At 40.5% G+C, this 18,001-nt stretch overlaps 2 protein-coding genes across 9 annotated transcripts in view; both read right to left on the bottom strand.

Annotated features, from left to right (window-relative positions):
- Window positions 1-30: 30 nt before the first annotated feature.
- LOC137190614 (dendritic cell-specific transmembrane protein) lies at window positions 31-2,411 on the bottom strand. Its single transcript, XM_067600152.1, has 3 exons — window positions 1,337-2,411; window positions 903-1,238; window positions 31-798 (listed from the first exon to the last, which is right to left on the bottom strand). The coding sequence occupies exons 1-3, from the start codon at window positions 2,381-2,383 to the stop codon at window positions 739-741; spliced, it is 1,443 nt and encodes a 480-aa protein (XP_067456253.1). The 5' UTR covers window positions 2,384-2,411; the 3' UTR covers window positions 31-738.
- A 3,493-nt stretch (window positions 2,412-5,904) lies between these two features.
- The window catches only part of LOC137191896 (regulating synaptic membrane exocytosis protein 2-like), a 63,804-nt gene continuing 51,707 nt past the window's right edge, over window positions 5,905-18,001 (bottom strand). For 7 of the 8 annotated variants that reach the window (XM_067602354.1, XM_067602356.1, XM_067602359.1 and 4 more), the window contains 5 exons: window positions 9,547-9,688; window positions 9,208-9,320; window positions 8,955-9,056; window positions 8,639-8,778; window positions 5,905-8,519 (listed from right to left, as the gene is read on the bottom strand). In XM_067602354.1, the coding sequence (XP_067458455.1) occupies window positions 8,316-8,519; window positions 8,639-8,778; window positions 8,955-9,056; window positions 9,208-9,320; window positions 9,547-9,688 (701 nt within the window). In that variant the 3' untranslated portion in view covers window positions 5,905-8,315. Of the gene's footprint in view, window positions 8,520-8,638; window positions 8,779-8,954; window positions 9,057-9,207; window positions 9,321-9,546; window positions 9,689-12,345; window positions 13,919-18,001 lie in introns of those variants that run through there. The other variant, XM_067602362.1, reaches the window with a different exon arrangement.

Here is an 18,001-nt window from a genome sequence, read left to right as displayed (position 1 = left end):
ATTGTTGAACTAGTCAATGCAGTAGAAAAACTAGCAGCTAGCATGCTAGCAGCTCTGTGAGGCTGTATAGGCACAGCTATGATGCTAACATCAGTATGTTGAGGCTCACAAGGACAATGCTAACATGCTGAAGTTTAGTGTACATACCATTTGTCGTGTTAACCATCTTACTTAGCATGTTAGGATGGTAACATTTGCTTGTTAGAACTTAAACCAGCTGAGGCTGATGGGAATGTTATTAGTTTTTGCAGGTATTTGGTCATAAACCAAAATAGTTCAAATTTTGACCTGATGATGGCGCTAGAGGAAAAGTCAGAGGACCATCAAAGTTATCATGAGTCAATCTGGAGGTCACATGAATGTGTGTGCCAATTTCTATAGCAATTCATCTGATAGTTGTGAGACATTTCATTCAAAACCATAAATCAACCTCATAGTGGTGCCTAAGGAATAATCAGGGATCACCAAAGTCATTAGGATTCATCCCATCCCACCGTGGATATCTGCACCATTTTTATGGCAGTCCATCCAGTAGTTGACGAGACATTTCGCCATAAACCAAAACTGTCAACCTCATGATGGCACCAGAAGAAAAGTCAGGGGATCACCAAAGTCAGAAGGGTTCATCCACTGGGAACCTCATCCACCAGGAACCATGAATGTCTCCATCCAATAGTTGTTGAGATATTTCAGTCTGGATAGTGCCACACTGCTAGCGTAGCAGTTGGAATGATTTCCTCACACGATACTCTGTCGATCCTCTTTGGATGGGAAAAGCAGCGGGCACCAGAAATGTGGCTGATGAGAGAAGGCAAGAAAAACTATTGAATAAAGACAACTTTTCAGCATTTTATAACCATAATGCATTCATCATTCACTTTACTAATTACTGTAATGCAAACCTTAATGATTAGTGTTGTAAAGACGCTGTTATTGGTTTTCTCCTTCCTCCTTTTTAATCTCTTCCTCAGGATTTTGGCATGCAGGTACTCCACCCTCTGCTCTGCAGTGGCGGCGAAGAACTGCTCACACACCAACAGCCTGAGCTGGGCTGCTTTGGCAGCCACCAGGGCCATAATGAGCAGAGTGAGCAGGATGGCAGCCAGTGGAATCACAGAGTTATAGAGCAGCAGCTTAGGTTTAGGAAGACACTTCTTCTCAAACAGGGTCACAGAGTAGGAAAAATCTTTCTCATGGCTTTCCTCGCTAAATTGTATACCAATTAAAGTTGCAATCCCCTGCAAAGATCAATGAATGAATATTCAGTGGGTGTCTAACAGAAATACATTCAGTAACATATCAGTGGGTCTTAAAATACTTTAACAAACATACTTACTTTGATGCTCAGTAGCAAAGGGACATGAAATGGTTCCATCTCTGATAATTTTGTTGTTACGATATCAACAAAATAGTACAGTAAGGCATCCACGGTTATAAATATGACCCAAGCTACGAAATGAGAGACAACCGGAATACCAAATTTCAGCACAGCTTTCCCCTCTCGTGTGGTGGGACGGGCGGAGGGGATAGAGGCGTAAAGCTTCTCCTCCTTTGGTGTGAGGGGAAGGACGTGCGGCTTTCCTTCCGCCTTCTGCTTCTCGTCAAAATGAATGAACTTGCTGCTAATGAAGCTATTTTGGTGTTTCATGTCATTGCAGTATCTTTTTATGTGTAAGGCTATAAACATCATGAGTATAAGGAAGCTGATGGCAGGAAACATCCGGTCAGTCACAGAGGACACTGTATTCATAATGGCCTGTGCATATTTTACAGTTTCATTCAGCTCTTGCTCTGCCTCAGTGAGTTTCTCCTTGAATTCTTCCGATTCCACTTTGAGTGAAACCTTGAGCTGGGAGTCAAGGTTTACAACCCCCAGATCTGTAATCCCTTTGAGTATGTTACCCAGCCATTTCAACATCTTAATGTAGTTACTGAAAGGAGCAGTGATCGATGCTTTCTTGGCCTTCAGGTTGCAAATCATGCTCCTAACCAGGCCTGTGAGGTTCTCCAAAGTGTTGCGGATATTTCGAAGAACCACCAAACTGGTTCCGGTGGTCAGGAGTAGATTCCGGCTCTTCTTCATGAAGATGGAGATAACAAATAGAGTCCCCAAGCATCGTACTCTCTTTGACAGGAAGAGGGCAACAGTCAGCAGAGTCCCAAAGCAGCCAGCGATCCCCCCAGCCGCCGCTGTCTCATAGTCCAGAGTGTAGAGGAGGTACAGGAAGAGAAGGGAGCTGATGAGGAAGCTGGAAAAGCAACAGGTGAGGAGGAAGATGGTGGTTTTCTTGAAGCCATCCCTTTTACCAGTGGTGAAAACATCTACAGCCAGAGACCCAATATCCTCCAGGCTCTGTTTTATCACAATCCATGAGAGTAGCATCCTGGATATTGAAGGAGAAAATGTTGGAAAACCCAACACTAGAGAGCAAAAGAAAGGAAAGAAAGAGGAGGTTGGATGAACAGATAATAGAAAAAAAAGAATGGTCAATAATACTGAATGGCATACGGAGTAACTTTTGTGTCAAAATTTAAGTCAGAAAATATACATGTTGAATATCAGAAATCAGAATGCTCCATAGATCAGCTTCAATTTAATGAAATCACAAAGTACAGACCTGCTGTGTAGAGCTCGGCATCTATTCTGATGCATGTAGTCTGCAGTCTCCTTAAATACAGCAGAAACAGGAACTCTTCTGTCACCTCAAACCACAGTCATTCATCATTTCCCAGTCATCTGTGTCTTTTCAGACAAAAGCAGAAGTAAACGAAGGGTAATATGAGGCTGAATTTGGACAGTATGTGAGACTGGATTGTGCTTTTGTTATAAAATTAAGTATTTTATTCAGAATTGCAAAGTTGTACCCAACTAATGAGTATAATTAACACCTTAAGACATTCAAACTACAGCACACCTGATAAAAGCTGTAAAATATCTGTGAAAGGAGTAGGAAAATAATTACTTTAAGTTTATAGCAGTATAGAGTTCTTCTGGATGGACACAAAAAATATCTTCAGCAATCCACTTAAACTTTAGTGGAGCCAAACAACCACAGTTTTTGAAAATGAAAAATAGCCTGTCAAGCGTGAAACCCGCAAATGACAATGACCACTTTTTTCATTCATTTATTCATTCATTCATTCATATGGGTTTAGACTTTATGGTCAGCTCAGCAGACTAGCTAACTAGTCTATAGCCAGTTAGCTAAAGGTTTGTATGATGTTGTTTGAACGTAGAAGGAAATATATCCATGGGAAGGTCAGTTAGTCAAACAAGTGAGCAACATAAGTTACTTTCTGTTAAAAGAAAGAGAGCGACTGTGTAATACCTCTTCATTCCTTGCCCTTTTCACAATGTGTTATGTTAATGATCCTGCCTAGAGATGCATTTTTTTTTATTTTATGATTTTTTTATGATTTATTTTTTCTCTCCTACTTATTCAGATACCTCAATTAAGAAAAAATCTATACCTCTGTACTTGGAGCTCTTTGTGATCATTTTATGTAAGATAGCATGAGACCAGGGATTGCTGTGTCACTGAAGAACATGTAACTGAGAGAAATTATATCTACTGTGGATCTGTCATCTGTGGCGATACCCAATCCAATTAATGAATCAGATCCAATACAGATCCAGAGTATGAGATCAGTGCCAATACCTGCCTCTGTCCAAGACATTTGATCCTAAAATGAAATCATTTTTGTCTGATAAATGGAGCTATCAAATACTTGCACATGAGCTCAATCCACAAAGGTGACTGTATCATTAATTGAACATTTAAGCCTTTTTTTTTCTTTCTCCTGTTCGTCCCTTTTTCTCTTTCTTACTTTGGAATGTTGGGATCGTGGAGGTGGGGTGGGGGGATATACAGTAGTTATTGCAAAGTTGTTTGATCCTTTCTTTTCCTTTTTTTGAGACATAACTATTGTGAGGAATCACAATAAACAAACAAAGATTAAAAAAAACAAAAAACTTTTAGCCTACTTGTGCTGGACCACACAGGCTTTACCTCGATATTCAAACTACCCTTGACTTTTTACATAGAGGGGCACTCCACTCCTTTTACACATGAAGGTCAGTTCATCATGGATGATCCTCTACTCTATATGCTTCACAGAGTTTACAGTCATGTAGAGTTAGCCGGTGCATCTGCAAGAGTCTTATTTTTTGATTTTTCTAATGCTTTTAACACTATTCAGCCACACATTTTAGTCAACAAGCTTATTGATTTTAACATAAACATCACCACTGTAGCATGGGTCATAGACTACCTCACATCTAGACCCCAGTATGTGAGGTCTCGAGGTGAGATATCTGACAGCATTATTATTTATACTGGCGTGCCCCAAGGCACCGTGTAGTCCCCTTTTTTGTTCACCTTATATACCTCTGACTGCAGGCCGACTCCAGCATCTGTCCAGGCGCTGCCACCTGCAAACATTTTCTGATTGAGCACTTGTTGGCTACATCCTCAAAGACAACCAGCTTACCAACAGGAGGTGGATGGCTTTGTAAAATGGTGTGATGAAAACCACCTAATTTTAAATGCGAGTAAGACTAAAGAGCTTATTATTGATTTTAGGAAGAAAAAGGCTGCTGTGACTCCTGTCCTGATTAAAGATGAGGCCATTGAGGTGGTCTCCTCATATAAGTACCTCAGTGGATAATGAGTTGGACTGGAAAGAGAACACCAGTGCCATTCTTAAAAGGGCCCAACCCAGGCTGTTTTTCCTCAGGAAGCTTTGGTCTTTTGAGGTCAGCGGGTCACTCCTTCACATGTTTTATCAGAGTATTTTGGCAAGTCTTTTATTTCATGCCATTGTCTGCTTGGGGTGCGGCTTAAACTCAGAGGACAAGAACAAAGTCAATAAACTGATGAAGAAGGCAGGGTCAATTATTGGCTTGACACCTGACTCACTAGAGATGATCATGGAGCAAAAAATGGTTAGGAAGCTCAAGAATATTATGCAAAATAATGATAATCCAATGTACTCTGTTTTTAGCGAGCTGAAGAGCTCTTTTAGTGACAGGCTCGTGATGCCCAGGTGCTCTTCGAGAGATTCAGGAAGTCTTTTGTACTTGCTGCGTCTAAGTTTTCTAATGAACATTGTCGTTGACTGTCACCATTGATGCTGATTATCGAACAATGATGATGATCTGATGTTGAGAACTATATTGGTGGATGTACTGAGGATTCTGATGATGTTGGGGTCCATGAATATGTTGATGTTGTGTCATACAGCCACTTTGATGTTTGTTTACATTATTTATTTATTACGGTGCTGTGCTCTCCTCCTATGTAATGCCTTGAGATATGATTGCCTTTTTATCTGTTGTTTATTGTAACCTGTTGTTTACTGTCCTACTTGATGTTTGTCCTATTTGTTTAGTGGCACTCAGTTTCCCCCCTGGGGGATTAATAAAGTATTTTGTATCGTCTTGTTTTGTATCGTCTCGTATCGTCTCGTCTCGTCTCGTCTCGTCTCGTATCGTATCGTATCGTATCGTATCGTATCGTATCGTATCGTATCGTATCGTATTGTGGGGAGAAGGCCTACTGCTGAACCTGTGAGAATAGATGTATAATGCCTTCTGCAGCTCTGGAAGAAGCTTTTCAAATTCTGAGAAATAACTCTGATGGCATCTTGGCCTCCGCTTGGAGAGTATAAATTTATAACAGAAAGTCTGCATGACAAAGTGGGGAATGGTGTTTGAAAATCGTAGGCCTTCACCTGGGGATGTTTAACAAAAGATGCTAATGATTTGCATTATGGGTAATGTAGGATCCAGTGCTGGAGTACCACTTTAACATTTAGTTCTTAGATACTTTTCTTGCTGTTTCTGTAGAAAGCATGTTACGTTTGTGTGTATGTGTTCATCTTATCATCACCCAACACTTGGCATTAGTGTAATATCAATTTTTTATTTTTAATTTGAAAAATAACTTACATAAATCTCTGTACTCAACCATACTTAACCAAGACATAGCCTTGGCATTAACACATTGCACCAAAAAGAGAAAATTAAAAGGCATTCAAAAGGATAAATAACATATGTCTTTGTCATCATGTGAGGCATTTTTCCTGTTCCACGAGAGTCTATTCATGGTAGCTTGTTTATTCAAATTCTGACATCTAAAGGTATGTACAATGAAAATCAAAATGAAAATATATACTGTAGCTTGTTACAGCGACAAGGTTTTCTTGGACATTAAAACGCATTATCTTCATGTGGAAAAGGAATAATGCCTCAGTTCAATTTCATTCAGACATACTGCAACTATAAGATTCATATACTTCCCAGACATGAGAAGTATTAATAATTACTAAAAATAGAAAATAAAAAATAAACTGGTCTTGGCTTTTAAATAAAACTAACAAAAATATAGTAAATTAATTTCATTTTCATTAAAACAAGAAAAAAAAAACATTTTCTGTGGCAATATCCCTTGTTATTTGAACTTGTGATTAGATCATCTTCACAAACAGTGCCTGTAAAATTGAACTGCAGCAACACACATCTTTTGCATGTTTGCTGCCTCTTGATTAGGTATAGACCTCTTGCTGTACTGATACAGATTATTTTTGCATGTTCGTCAACAATACTGAAATAAAATACACTTGCAATCACAACTGTTTCGTCAACCTCCATTAAATATAAAATATTTTCCTTGTCACTTTTTTTTTTCTCAAAAACCTTAAAGAAAATATGACCTTGGGGGTGGAATGTTTTGTTAAAACTTCAATAATTGGTCATGGAAGACCAAGAACTAATTTGCTGTAGAGCTCAATTTAAGGTGAGGGAGAAAAGTAATGAAGTTGACATGCACTGTACAAGAAACTGCAAAAATTCCAAATATCATCTTTATCAAAACATGCTGAGTTACTGTAAGGTGTGCCCAAGCCATGTTGCAGAAAATCCTTTTCAACATGCTTGTTAAACAAATCAAATCCAAAATAAAATACATACTGAAACAATACAGAACTGTAAAATAACCCACAGTCCTAAAATCTGGACAATATCAGGGGACTGAACAATGGTAGTAATGAATAGTACAATGAGAAGTACCCTGGGACAAGGAAGAAAAAGAGAAACATGTACAATTTGCACATAATGTTTATCTTTATAAGGCGTGAGCCTTTTACAATGAAATAAATAATTTACATTTATTTTCATTATCACTTTTTGTCACATAAACATTTTCTGTTAAATAACTCCAAAAGTTTCCTTTAAGTTTCCCTTATCTGCATGTCTGCAAAACACAGACTCATGAATGGTCTAAAGAATGATAAACAATGTCTATTTTTTTTCATCACGATGTTGCATTCACTCCCCTTGAAAACCATGCACTAGTGAAATTTATCTTTAAAAATAATATAAATTGTTGAAAATGGCTGATCTGTTTTATTTATTTTTCTTCATCTTTTTTGCAAGTTGCAGCCTCAAGAAAATAATTTTCTTTTTTTTTTTAATTCAGCTAAATTTGTGTCCATGCAAATGAACTAAAAAGGGAAAAAAATATTTTTTCTCATTTAATTTTCATACAATATATCAACAGAGAAAGAATGATGGTAGATTGTACATCTTTTCATGGGGTTTTGATCGTTACTGTATATTCTGGAGTGTTGATGGTAGCCAGTTCAATATTGCCTCTGATTAACTTTGAAGTCTTCCTGGTGATTTACCAGGACGGTTTGATTCAGTACATAAACCTAGAGTATGCAGGGTATTTCTTTTGGGTTTTGGGGGAGTGTGGATACAAGCTGGGACACACCTCACCCAAAAGTGATGGTCACCAAAACTCCATCTACACAGCTAGGTCTGTTGGCGTGGCGTGACCAAGCATCTGGTTAGAAACACTGTCACCCCCTTCAGATACATTGACATTTAAAGAAAAAAAAAAGAAAAGAAAACAAATGAAAACGAACAAAAAAAAAAAAAAAGTCAAAGCAAAACATTTATTTTTCATTCGAAAAGGGCTTCTGTAGAACTCGTTTAGCGGTTCCCAGGACTGACCCCCATGGCTTCGAATTGGATGAAAACCTGGAACTGACGGATTCCTCGTGCTAAGGAGTTCATTCCAGCTTCCTCCAAACAACAACAACAACACCCGGCAATCCCGGCCGCCAGGTGCTTGCAACACGCTTCGCCACGTGCACAATGTGTGCAACGTTTTTGCTCAAAACACAGGATCACGTTTGCACCCCTAGAAACAGGCTCAGAAGACACAACATCAAGCATGCAGTGTAACCGGGGGGCGTGACCTGTAATCGCAACACTGGCTGCTACAACAACGCTATCAGTCCACACGCTGCTATGATCGAGAGAAACTGTCCAGTGAGGATTGGGAAGCTCTTCTTGTCAGTGGGGCCAGAGTAGGGTCCACCAGTGAGGAAGGAGGAAAGAGCTTGAACCAGCCAATCACCATGTTGGACAGGTCCAGCTCATCTAACAGTATCTGAACTGCTCCCATGAATGATTTATGGTCCATACGTCCATAGTCGCCCCACACAATGACCTAAAGAAAAGAACGCATAAAAAGAAATGAGTCAAAAGTGTAGCATGAGGTTTAACAGTGCTCAGTTGATTCTGAGCTTCTGCTTTAATTACTGTGAATCCTCTTCACTGTGTTCTTACCTGTAAAACCTTCCCTCCCGGACTCTCCTCAAACGGCAGTTGCTGCTGGTAAAGAGGATCCAAGGTTTTTCTTGCTACTTTTGTTTTCTTTTTGGCTATGCAGACTCCGTTTTCCAAAAGGTAGACCTTAACATATGGTGCTGTGAGGAGCAGAGAGGAAAGGAAATGTTACATGACCTCTTATTCTCATCTCCATGTCCTAGAGCAGCATGCTTTTTCATCCTTATTATTCTTTATATACAGAATCAACATATACGACATATTGTATGTGTGTAATTGCCTGTAATAATAATGGCAGGGTGAGATCTAAAATTACCTGGCAGTGCCTTGGAACCTGGTTTTCCCACAAGGCCGCGGGCTCTGATGACCTCCACCTCCAGTGCTCCTTTCTTCTCCACCATGCCGATTTGGATGTCACCTAAATAACAAATAAAACAAAAGATTCACCATAAAGTCCAGCTACTGTAATGTACACAAGCTGATTAAGGCTGCCTTTCCAAGTGCAAAGAGCTATTCTAAGTCTTACTAAGCTTCCAAATATTATCTAAGAAAAGCATTCTTGCCCTCACCCATAGGTGGAGTAGCCAACGTCTGTCGTCCGACCAGCTGAGCGGGGCCCAGACCATCCAGGAAGTCACTGAACTGGGCATCTGAGGAGAGCCTCACACCAGGGAAGATGAGACTGAAACAGAGGGACACAGCAGACTGGTTACCATAAAGATAAAGGTGCGGTTATGTTGATTAAAGACAAAGCTTTAGGCGAGCGGCTGGCAGTAGCCTATTAAATGTTGTGAGGATAAGGACGAGTGAAGCCTAACATGAGTAATCAAGTTTTAAATGTTTTGTATGTAAAAACTGCCCCCAGTAAAATAAGTGGTAAATATGAGAGTGAGTCCTTGTCTCCTTACTTTCCCTCAGAGCTGTAGCTGTTCATACTGCCATCTGTGGACTCCCGGCTGGCCTGCCGAGTCATCCTGCTCCTCATCTCCACCGCCAGGCCCGTCTCTGTGCTCCTCTGGATAGTGCTGCGCAACTTCTTACCTCCCGCTTCTGCACACATAATGATACACACGGCAAAAGGAGAGAGGAAGAGAGAAAAGAGTGATAGAGACTGTTAATCCATGACATTGAATCATTTTGTGACTCATACAGTGAGTTATATATGTATATGGATTATTACTGACATACCCATGCTTTCATCAGCTCATTAAAAAACCATTCCACAAGAGAAACAAAACACCAAAGACACCAGTGTGAATTCAAATTCATCTCTACACCAGGACATGGCTATAGCTTATTCTGGGGGTTATCTTGGCGGTTTCACAATCAAACAAGGCCGCTAATTCAAAAAGCTCTACAGAATTATGGCTCTTTGTGTGTCTGCTGAACAGAACAACACGCGCAGCCCTCCTCTAGTCTGTGCTACCGACTGCCTACGGGGGTCTTGTGGGAGCCGTAGTGAGCCCATGCTCAACCTACAAACATCCAGCGATGGCCCCCCACCTGCCTGGCTGATCCAAGACGACAGCTGACTCCCTGCGTTAACCCTGCTGCCGCTCATCTCCACCCAGCATCCCTGACAGCCTGCGTGTGGGACCACGTGGTTGCGCCTGTGGCCCAGGTACACCTAACACCTACATAAAAGTATGAATACTCCACCAAAACATACACAGCATCACTACTACGTTTCATTTTATATCCCATTAAAATAGAGGCCAGACAGTTGTCCTTAACTCTGAGCACAGAGCAAGTCATCACAACATACAGACAAAGACGCTCACTCCTTCAGCTCTGTTGAATGGGTATGTTCTGTAAAAATGCATCTGAAAAAAGTGTTTAATGATGAAATCATGTGCATGGCTATGGTGCGACCAAAGACTAATCATCCAAACATTATTAAATGTTATTGCCCCTATTATAGTTCTGCAATCTCTTTTTCTTGTCTGTGATCAGATGAATGAAAACTTAGCCATCGTGTTATTTCCCAGAGGTCAGATAATCATTGCAAAGCCAAACAAAAACAATAACACCGAGTTACCGTAAGTTCAGCGTTTGCAACCCCAGGGTGCAACGTGATGACAAACGATCCGCCACCGATTCATAGAGCTTATGTCGTTTTCATCTTATAGTTTCTCGGTTTGTGTGAATGAGTCACATCTAGACTGCAGCATTCCTAATCCAGCATCATCATGAGGCTGATGCGGCGCCAGCTGTCTTCACTCTCCCTTCTCTCTTCCTCCTTGTCCCGTCAGAGGAGGAGCTGAGAGGAAGAGAGATGATCCTGTGTCTTATCTCACACAGGCATAAACAGACCTGGAGCCTTTCAGCCTTGAAATCTCAGTTATTCAGCTGGCCTCCGCCTCCTCTTCCTGCTCTTCACACATCACAATGGGAGCCACAGCCACAGAGGTCGACTGTGACGTCTGCAGCAAACCGCAGCTCAAAGACCTTCTTTGCCAATCAGAAGCCAGACAGATGTTCTCAATGAACATTAGAAACACACTATTTTCAAGCAGGTGAATAAGTTATACTGTATAAGTTGTACTGTTGCTTATACCATGTCTACTGAAATGAATTTCTCTGCTAATTGTAGTAGATTGATACAGAGACGCATAGATTAGTGTAATGATTGTGAATCTACACTTATACTTTATTTGATGGCCTCTCTGAATTATCATAGGCCCACTGTACATAAAGGTATCATGCCTGTAAAGCATTTACTAACTTTATACAAACATAATACACAGACAAATATGTGTCAAAGATGAGACACTGGTTGGAGAACGTGGCACTTTTGTCATGTAGCTGGCAGGTACACCAGGTTTACAATATAGATTTATCTTCAGTGTTAAGAAGGCATATAAAGTGTCAGTAGCCTAAAAACTGGCTTGTCACCAAGAGGTCACTGCCCTAAAACTTCAGCCTTGCCAGACAGGGAAAGACCATGACAGTGTGTAGTGGAGCTGCTCAGCAGCCAAGTGTGAGTACAAGTGTCAAAGCTGAAAAAGTCCAGTGAGCTCAGGCAGATAGATCAATAAAGGACCAAATCTTCTGCATTGCAAATCTATGACCTGTCTTTCTCTGTAAATAAACCAACAAGCACTAGAATAGAAAATGATTAGAGATTCTCGGGAGGCATATATATACACGCATAAACAGGCGTCATCACTGTTATGAAAATTGAAGACAGTCACTGAACAATACTGTATTCCTCAGCTAAATTGGCACTACCGCCCACAACATCAACAATGATTCATTCCAGTTACTAAATGCTATGACTCCATTCACAGAGTCTGATTTAGAAGTCATCAAGGGGAAATGAGATATCTGGTAGACTAGCATGAGCAGAATGTATTAGCAAACAGACCATATCCTGAAAGCATTCATGTTAACAGCAGCACCACAACACAGACAGCAGCAGCATCAACTGAAGCAGTACTAACAGCGCAGATGATAAATTGACTTCTGCTGAAACAAAGGCATAGATATCACTGATATCAATTCATATTACCAGAGAACACACAGCTTAAGCATCATAGTACATCCTCATCCTAAACTAATTAAACTAATTACATCTCCCAACCTGCCCCAAGTCCCCCTGACAATAAACACCTCTGAATCTTCCCTCTAATCCTACATGCATCTCCTCACTGTCATCCCTCCTTTAAAACAACACTGCTGTGACATTTCCCCGGTTGTTATCTTACCTCCGTCCTCTTCATCAAAGGAGTTCATGCAGGGAAAATAGACAGCCAGCGCTTCAAACGATGCAGAAAGGCTCATCTTACTCTGGGAGCGCTGTATACGCATCCCGGGAGCCGGAGCAGAGGTATCATGCCCCTGCCTGCCCATGGTGACCAGCAGTCGTCCTTCTCAATGCAGTGAATCGAATGGTCTTGCAGGTCGAGGTTTAAAATTCGACTAAAATCTAATCTGTTAGGTAAATTCCTCAGTCCGGTAGTAGAAGCTGTTATTCTGTAGGTGATTAAGTCTATGTTATCGTCTAGTCTGTCCCTAGATGCTCTGTAGTCTGCATCTTAGGGAGAGCTTTAGAAAAAATGTTGCTTCAGTAGCGGAGTCTTGTGCTGTCTGTGTCTGATGTTCCTGCTGCACCTCTTTCTTCTGGGGGGAAGGGAAGAGAGCTGCATCGTGCTCCACCAATCAGAGGGCCAGGCTGCTAAGGCGCACCTCGGCTGGCTCTGCGGGTGAACGAGCTCTACCCAGAGATACTGGCCCCCCCCCCCCTTCCCCAGTCCATTTCTCATCATTTTTTTTTTTTTTTTTGTACCTCTTCTTTTACCATTTGCTTTCTCCTTTTTCTCCCTCTGCTGGCTCTTTTGTTTCTTTTGTGCTATTCATCACTGTTATTTTTCCCTTTCTCTCTATCCGTCTCTCCATCTCCCCATCTTATCCACAGGAGCCAGTGAAAACAAGCTGTCATTAGGTCTGCCAACGGGGGCTTCAGCCACATGGCGGTCACTCAAAGTTCACGTGCCAAACTCAGCTACTTTATTTTTCTCTCTTCCATAAGCATATCACAGCTGTGTTGTGTTAGGAGGAATTCAGTTTGCTTTCGCTGGCTGTTTTCACAGTTTCTGAGAATGAGATATCAAATGGATGATCACATTCACATGCTCAACCTGAAAACGCCATTTATCATCCATCCGCCGCCTCTATGACACGGCTATGTTGACTTATGAGAAATTGAGCTTCCCTTGATCAATCACTAACCACACTTTCAAACAAACATAAAATCTCTCTCTGTTTGAATTAGTGTCCAACTTACCCAAACACTGAGCTTTTTTCACTCTATTCCCACCATTTGAGCGCAGAGTAGAAAGAAACGGCAGGGCTCGGAGAGAAGATTTCTTCACTGGTGGTCTCTGAAATACTGATACATTTACGACTGGCATGATGTGTGAGGGGCAACACATAAAGCAAACGTATGACTTTAAACTAAACTTCAGACCCTCTGGTAACTGTCATGACTGCAGCTTGGAAAAAAAAAAAATCAAGTGAAACTGCACTGCTTTGACACATTGCCAGAGAACCAACTGTGGTGCTTTTGTTCTGAACGCGTAGACTATCTGGCAGAATAAGTACAGGACAAGTCAACTATCATAAATATAGCTAGCTCCCTGTAGTGTTATCACTGAAGCGGAAGTTCAACTCTTAAGAGACACTGCAACCTACTTCCGTGAAGAAGCCACTTAACACGTAGCGTCCATTTGCAGGTTTCATCTAGGTCGGCACAGCCAAAAACAACACTTCACATTTACAGCTAGGTGGAAATTGGACAAACATACGCAGTAACAATACAACCAACTAAGTCTTTTTTAATGGGTCGTCTTAGGAGTGTATCTTTATGAAGGGATATACTTTTTCCGAAGCTCCTGCTAACTCAAACACTAATCTACAGAATGTGTGCATTTTAATGGATTCTGTCTTTGAAAGAATCACGTGTATTTTGTAAGCTTTTAGCCACACTAGCAGCGTCGCTCTAGGGATGGTAATGTCATTCAGAAACTCAGTCGTTGCACCACTTTGGTCCAGATTGAAATATTTCAACAAGAACTGGATGTATTGTCATGGAGATTTTGTACAGACATTCATGTACGACAGAGGACGAAGCAACTGACTCTGATGATCCTTTGACTTTTCCTCTACCCCCACCAGCAGGAAGACATTTTAATTTGTCCACTGCTTTATTTTATGACCAAACACTTTTGTTCCCATCAGGTGTGCTTTATCGCTAATTAGCAAATGTCAGCATGCTTACATTGACCTAAGAGGATAATTATAGTAAACATTATGCCTGCTGAATATCAGCATGTTGTTATTGTTGACATATTGCCATGCTGGTGTTGGCATTTCACTCAAAGCACCGCTGTACCTAAGAACAGCCTCACAGAGCACTCACTTCTTAACACTAGAAATGAATGCTCAGTGTAACACTGTCCACTCACTATAATAGACAGTATGTATACTATATATACCGGGTAACCCAAATAAAGTTATGCTATGAGCTATGAGACCAAAACACTGCCAGCAGAGTATTTGTAACACACACATCAGGACAGCCACACCCACGGTGGTCGTAACATAATTTATGGTAGCAACAGGAAATTCTGTTACCTATTTGAAGTCTCTCCAGCTTTTCCGTTCTTTGCTCCTCACTCAGCTAAAAGCTGAAACCTGAACATTATCACCTCTACACAAGCAGGAGGTGACTGATGTGATTCTCAAACTACAAGTCTGACAAGTACAACCTGGTAAGCTGAATAATATTTTTTACAGTGGGGGGTTTCTAATACGTTTTCTAATTCATGATATTCAACACAGATGGGTGTACTGATGATATTGACTTCAAACTCTTAATCATCACCTTTACTCATTTACATGTTTTTGAATTGTTTTTTGTAATGTCTACCACAAATGAGAAAATTAAGGTTAACAAGACCAATTGAGTAGATATGTCTTTCATTGAGCTTCTCAGGTAATAAGCTCTTTTGCATGCTGTCTAGTTATCAATTCATACATGTTATTAGAATTTCATTTGTTGATTTGAGAACTATCAGAGTAGCCTATGAAATTAATTACTAAAAGAAAAGATCTGGGTTTTTCCCATCATTTCCAGTTAACTCCTTTGGAGCACAAATGCAGTTAATGTGACTGCTTGACCAAAATAATAACCCAAAACAAGTCTGAAAAATATGGCAATTAATCTCCCCTCTGTCTACGTCATGGCCAATGCGTCAATGGACACGTGGCAACAGTACCCATTTGGCACGTGTTGCTTCTTTTAACTTTCATACTTAGGCACAGCTCATTTCTACCCATCCACCCACTGTACAATAACAGAAAACATTAAGAGGAATCTTTTTCACTCTCATACACCCACTAAATCTGACACATGACACCAGGAGAAAAAAAATAAGGTTAATTACTGTTGTTGCAAATCTGTTCAATACAGCACGTGGATGTGTGTTCGAGGGCTCTGAAAATAGAGTTCTCATTTCACATGAAAAGCCGTAATAAAACCTTCATTTGCCAGATAATGCTGAACATTATTAACAAAAAAAACCTGTTTATTAAAAGTTAATGTATCTCAAGCAAGTTCAAATTTGTGCCTGATGAAAAGCAGGAATCCATCTGTTCACACGTGCATATGACTTGCTGATGAGATGAACGATGTGTTGAGGGAAGTCGTTGCAACTGATTTGGGTGCATTTTCACTCGGGTTTTCAGGTCTTTAATTCTTAGGATTAAAGGTTTGGTAATTCTTCTTATGGCGAATTTCCATTTTAGGCCATGAATTTACACTCAGGTGTCACAACAGCATGACTAGTACTTATTAACATTAAAGCACGGTGTAACACATCTGGGGCCAGATGCTTAAACTCTGTGTAAATTTATGACTAAAACTGTGTGTACGCACAAAGCCAGAAATATGCATATATGTGTGCCTGAATTATGTGTGAGGTATGCACATTGTCATCGCACATTTATAAATACCAGTTTATGTGCGGGAAATAGCGTGTTTTTTTGCGTACGTATCGTTTACGCATCTGGCCTCTGGTCTCTCTCCAAACTTTGACAAACCAACATGACAGTGACCTCACGACTGAAAATCACAAGCACCTCAGAGGGCAGGAATCTGAGGAATCCTGCCAATTCCACAACAACAACAGAAGAGCGCAATATCCCAGAAGCCACATGTAAGCTCTGCCCGGCAGGCGGCAGGGATCACAGGCGGAAGCCTTCAGAAGTCTTTCTGATTGATGAGGCAAGGCCAGGCCAAGTGTCAGAGAGCCACTCTGGCCCTACACATTGTAAACACAGCTTAATGGAGGGCTCCGACCCTTGCACTCACATACATGGATGTATCCAAACACACACGTACGAGCACTTCAATGCGCACACACCCGGACACACAGCAGTATACTCGTAAAGGTAGGCAAACACACTCTCTTCTCTTCAGTTTACATTCCCTGCTGCCTACCTTGATGTAGTCCAGTCCTGCAGTCCTGGAAGTACTGTTTCCTCTCTCATGTCTCACTTAAATGTGACTAGTATTACACCACAAAATAACTTGATAAATTTAAAAACATAATCAAACTTTAACAAAATAAGACATAATATTATGTTAGAGTCGATTTCACTTTTACAACACATTAAAGCTGCATTCATTGATATTCATAGTTATGGCTAACATTCGCAAACAGTTGAACACCCAGCAGAAACGAAGCAACATCTGCATTAATTTAGTCATTGTCCACCTTAAGAATCTAAGTCCAACATTCACTCTCTTTTTAGCTCTGGTTTGGTCTTCACCAACTCTTCAGAAAAATACAATATAAAATATGTGGTTCAGCTTGCCCTTGCTCATTAGCTCGTTGCTAATTTTGTCTGTATTATGGATGTATTAAGGAGAGCTGTATACAGCTTGGTGCTGGATTAGTGTACAGTCCGGTCATCAGACTTCTGTGTTGGAAAATGCTGCATACTGAGGTTAAAACAACTAAAACAACAACAAAAAAGAGCTAAAAGAGGCTAAAAAGGTCTGCAATGCTGAGGAATATGTGATAATTCTCATTGTCTCCCAGAAACATATTTTGATTTCATGATAAAATAAAATATTTTTATACTAATCTCACATGTTCTGTTGAAAGCACAGATAGTACAGACTGTTCTCAGTACAACTCTAATTAGAATTCAAAAATGCTCATAAAATCTTTTGTATATATAATACAAAAAAAATAAATTGACACTCAAACACGTACACACAGTGTCCTGATATTCACTTCACACCCTCACTGAAAAGGTTTACACCTTCAGTGGAAGGTGTGAGGTAAGTGAGGCATATCTGAAATGTGAGGTGTAGCAGTTGGAACAGTCTGGCTGCCTCCCTCCACTCAACGGAGCAAACACTGAAACTACAACAGATGGAGAGTGAACGAGAGAGAGAAAGGGGATCTAAATACTGGCGAACCTTATACTGTAAATGAATACTGAAAATTTCTGATGCGGACATCACTGTAGCTGAATTTACAGTCACAACAAACTAGTATGATATGTCTTCTCTCGCGTGTGAACAAAAAAAAACCATGTCACCATAGCATGACTACATCTCATACTGAAAGAGGAAATAAGCATGTTTTTAACCATTTCTACGACAGATACATCACGCTCACACTCCATGACTAAACTGACCATAGATGACAAGTGCATGTCTCATCAGGCTTCCTCTTCAACTGACAGAGTGGAGCTGTCAGTGGTTGAGCACGAAACAATTAGAAGAGGAAGTCTGTATTTTTAGAAGTTTAAAAATCTAAAAATGTGGGTGTTCATATTTAGTCCAGT

The sequence above is a fragment of the Thunnus thynnus genome, chromosome 10 (genome assembly GCF_963924715.1).
Source record: "Thunnus thynnus chromosome 10, fThuThy2.1, whole genome shotgun sequence".
Lineage (NCBI taxonomy): Eukaryota > Metazoa > Chordata > Actinopteri > Scombriformes > Scombridae > Thunnus > Thunnus thynnus.
This window is presented reverse-complemented; position numbering and strand designations above follow the sequence as displayed.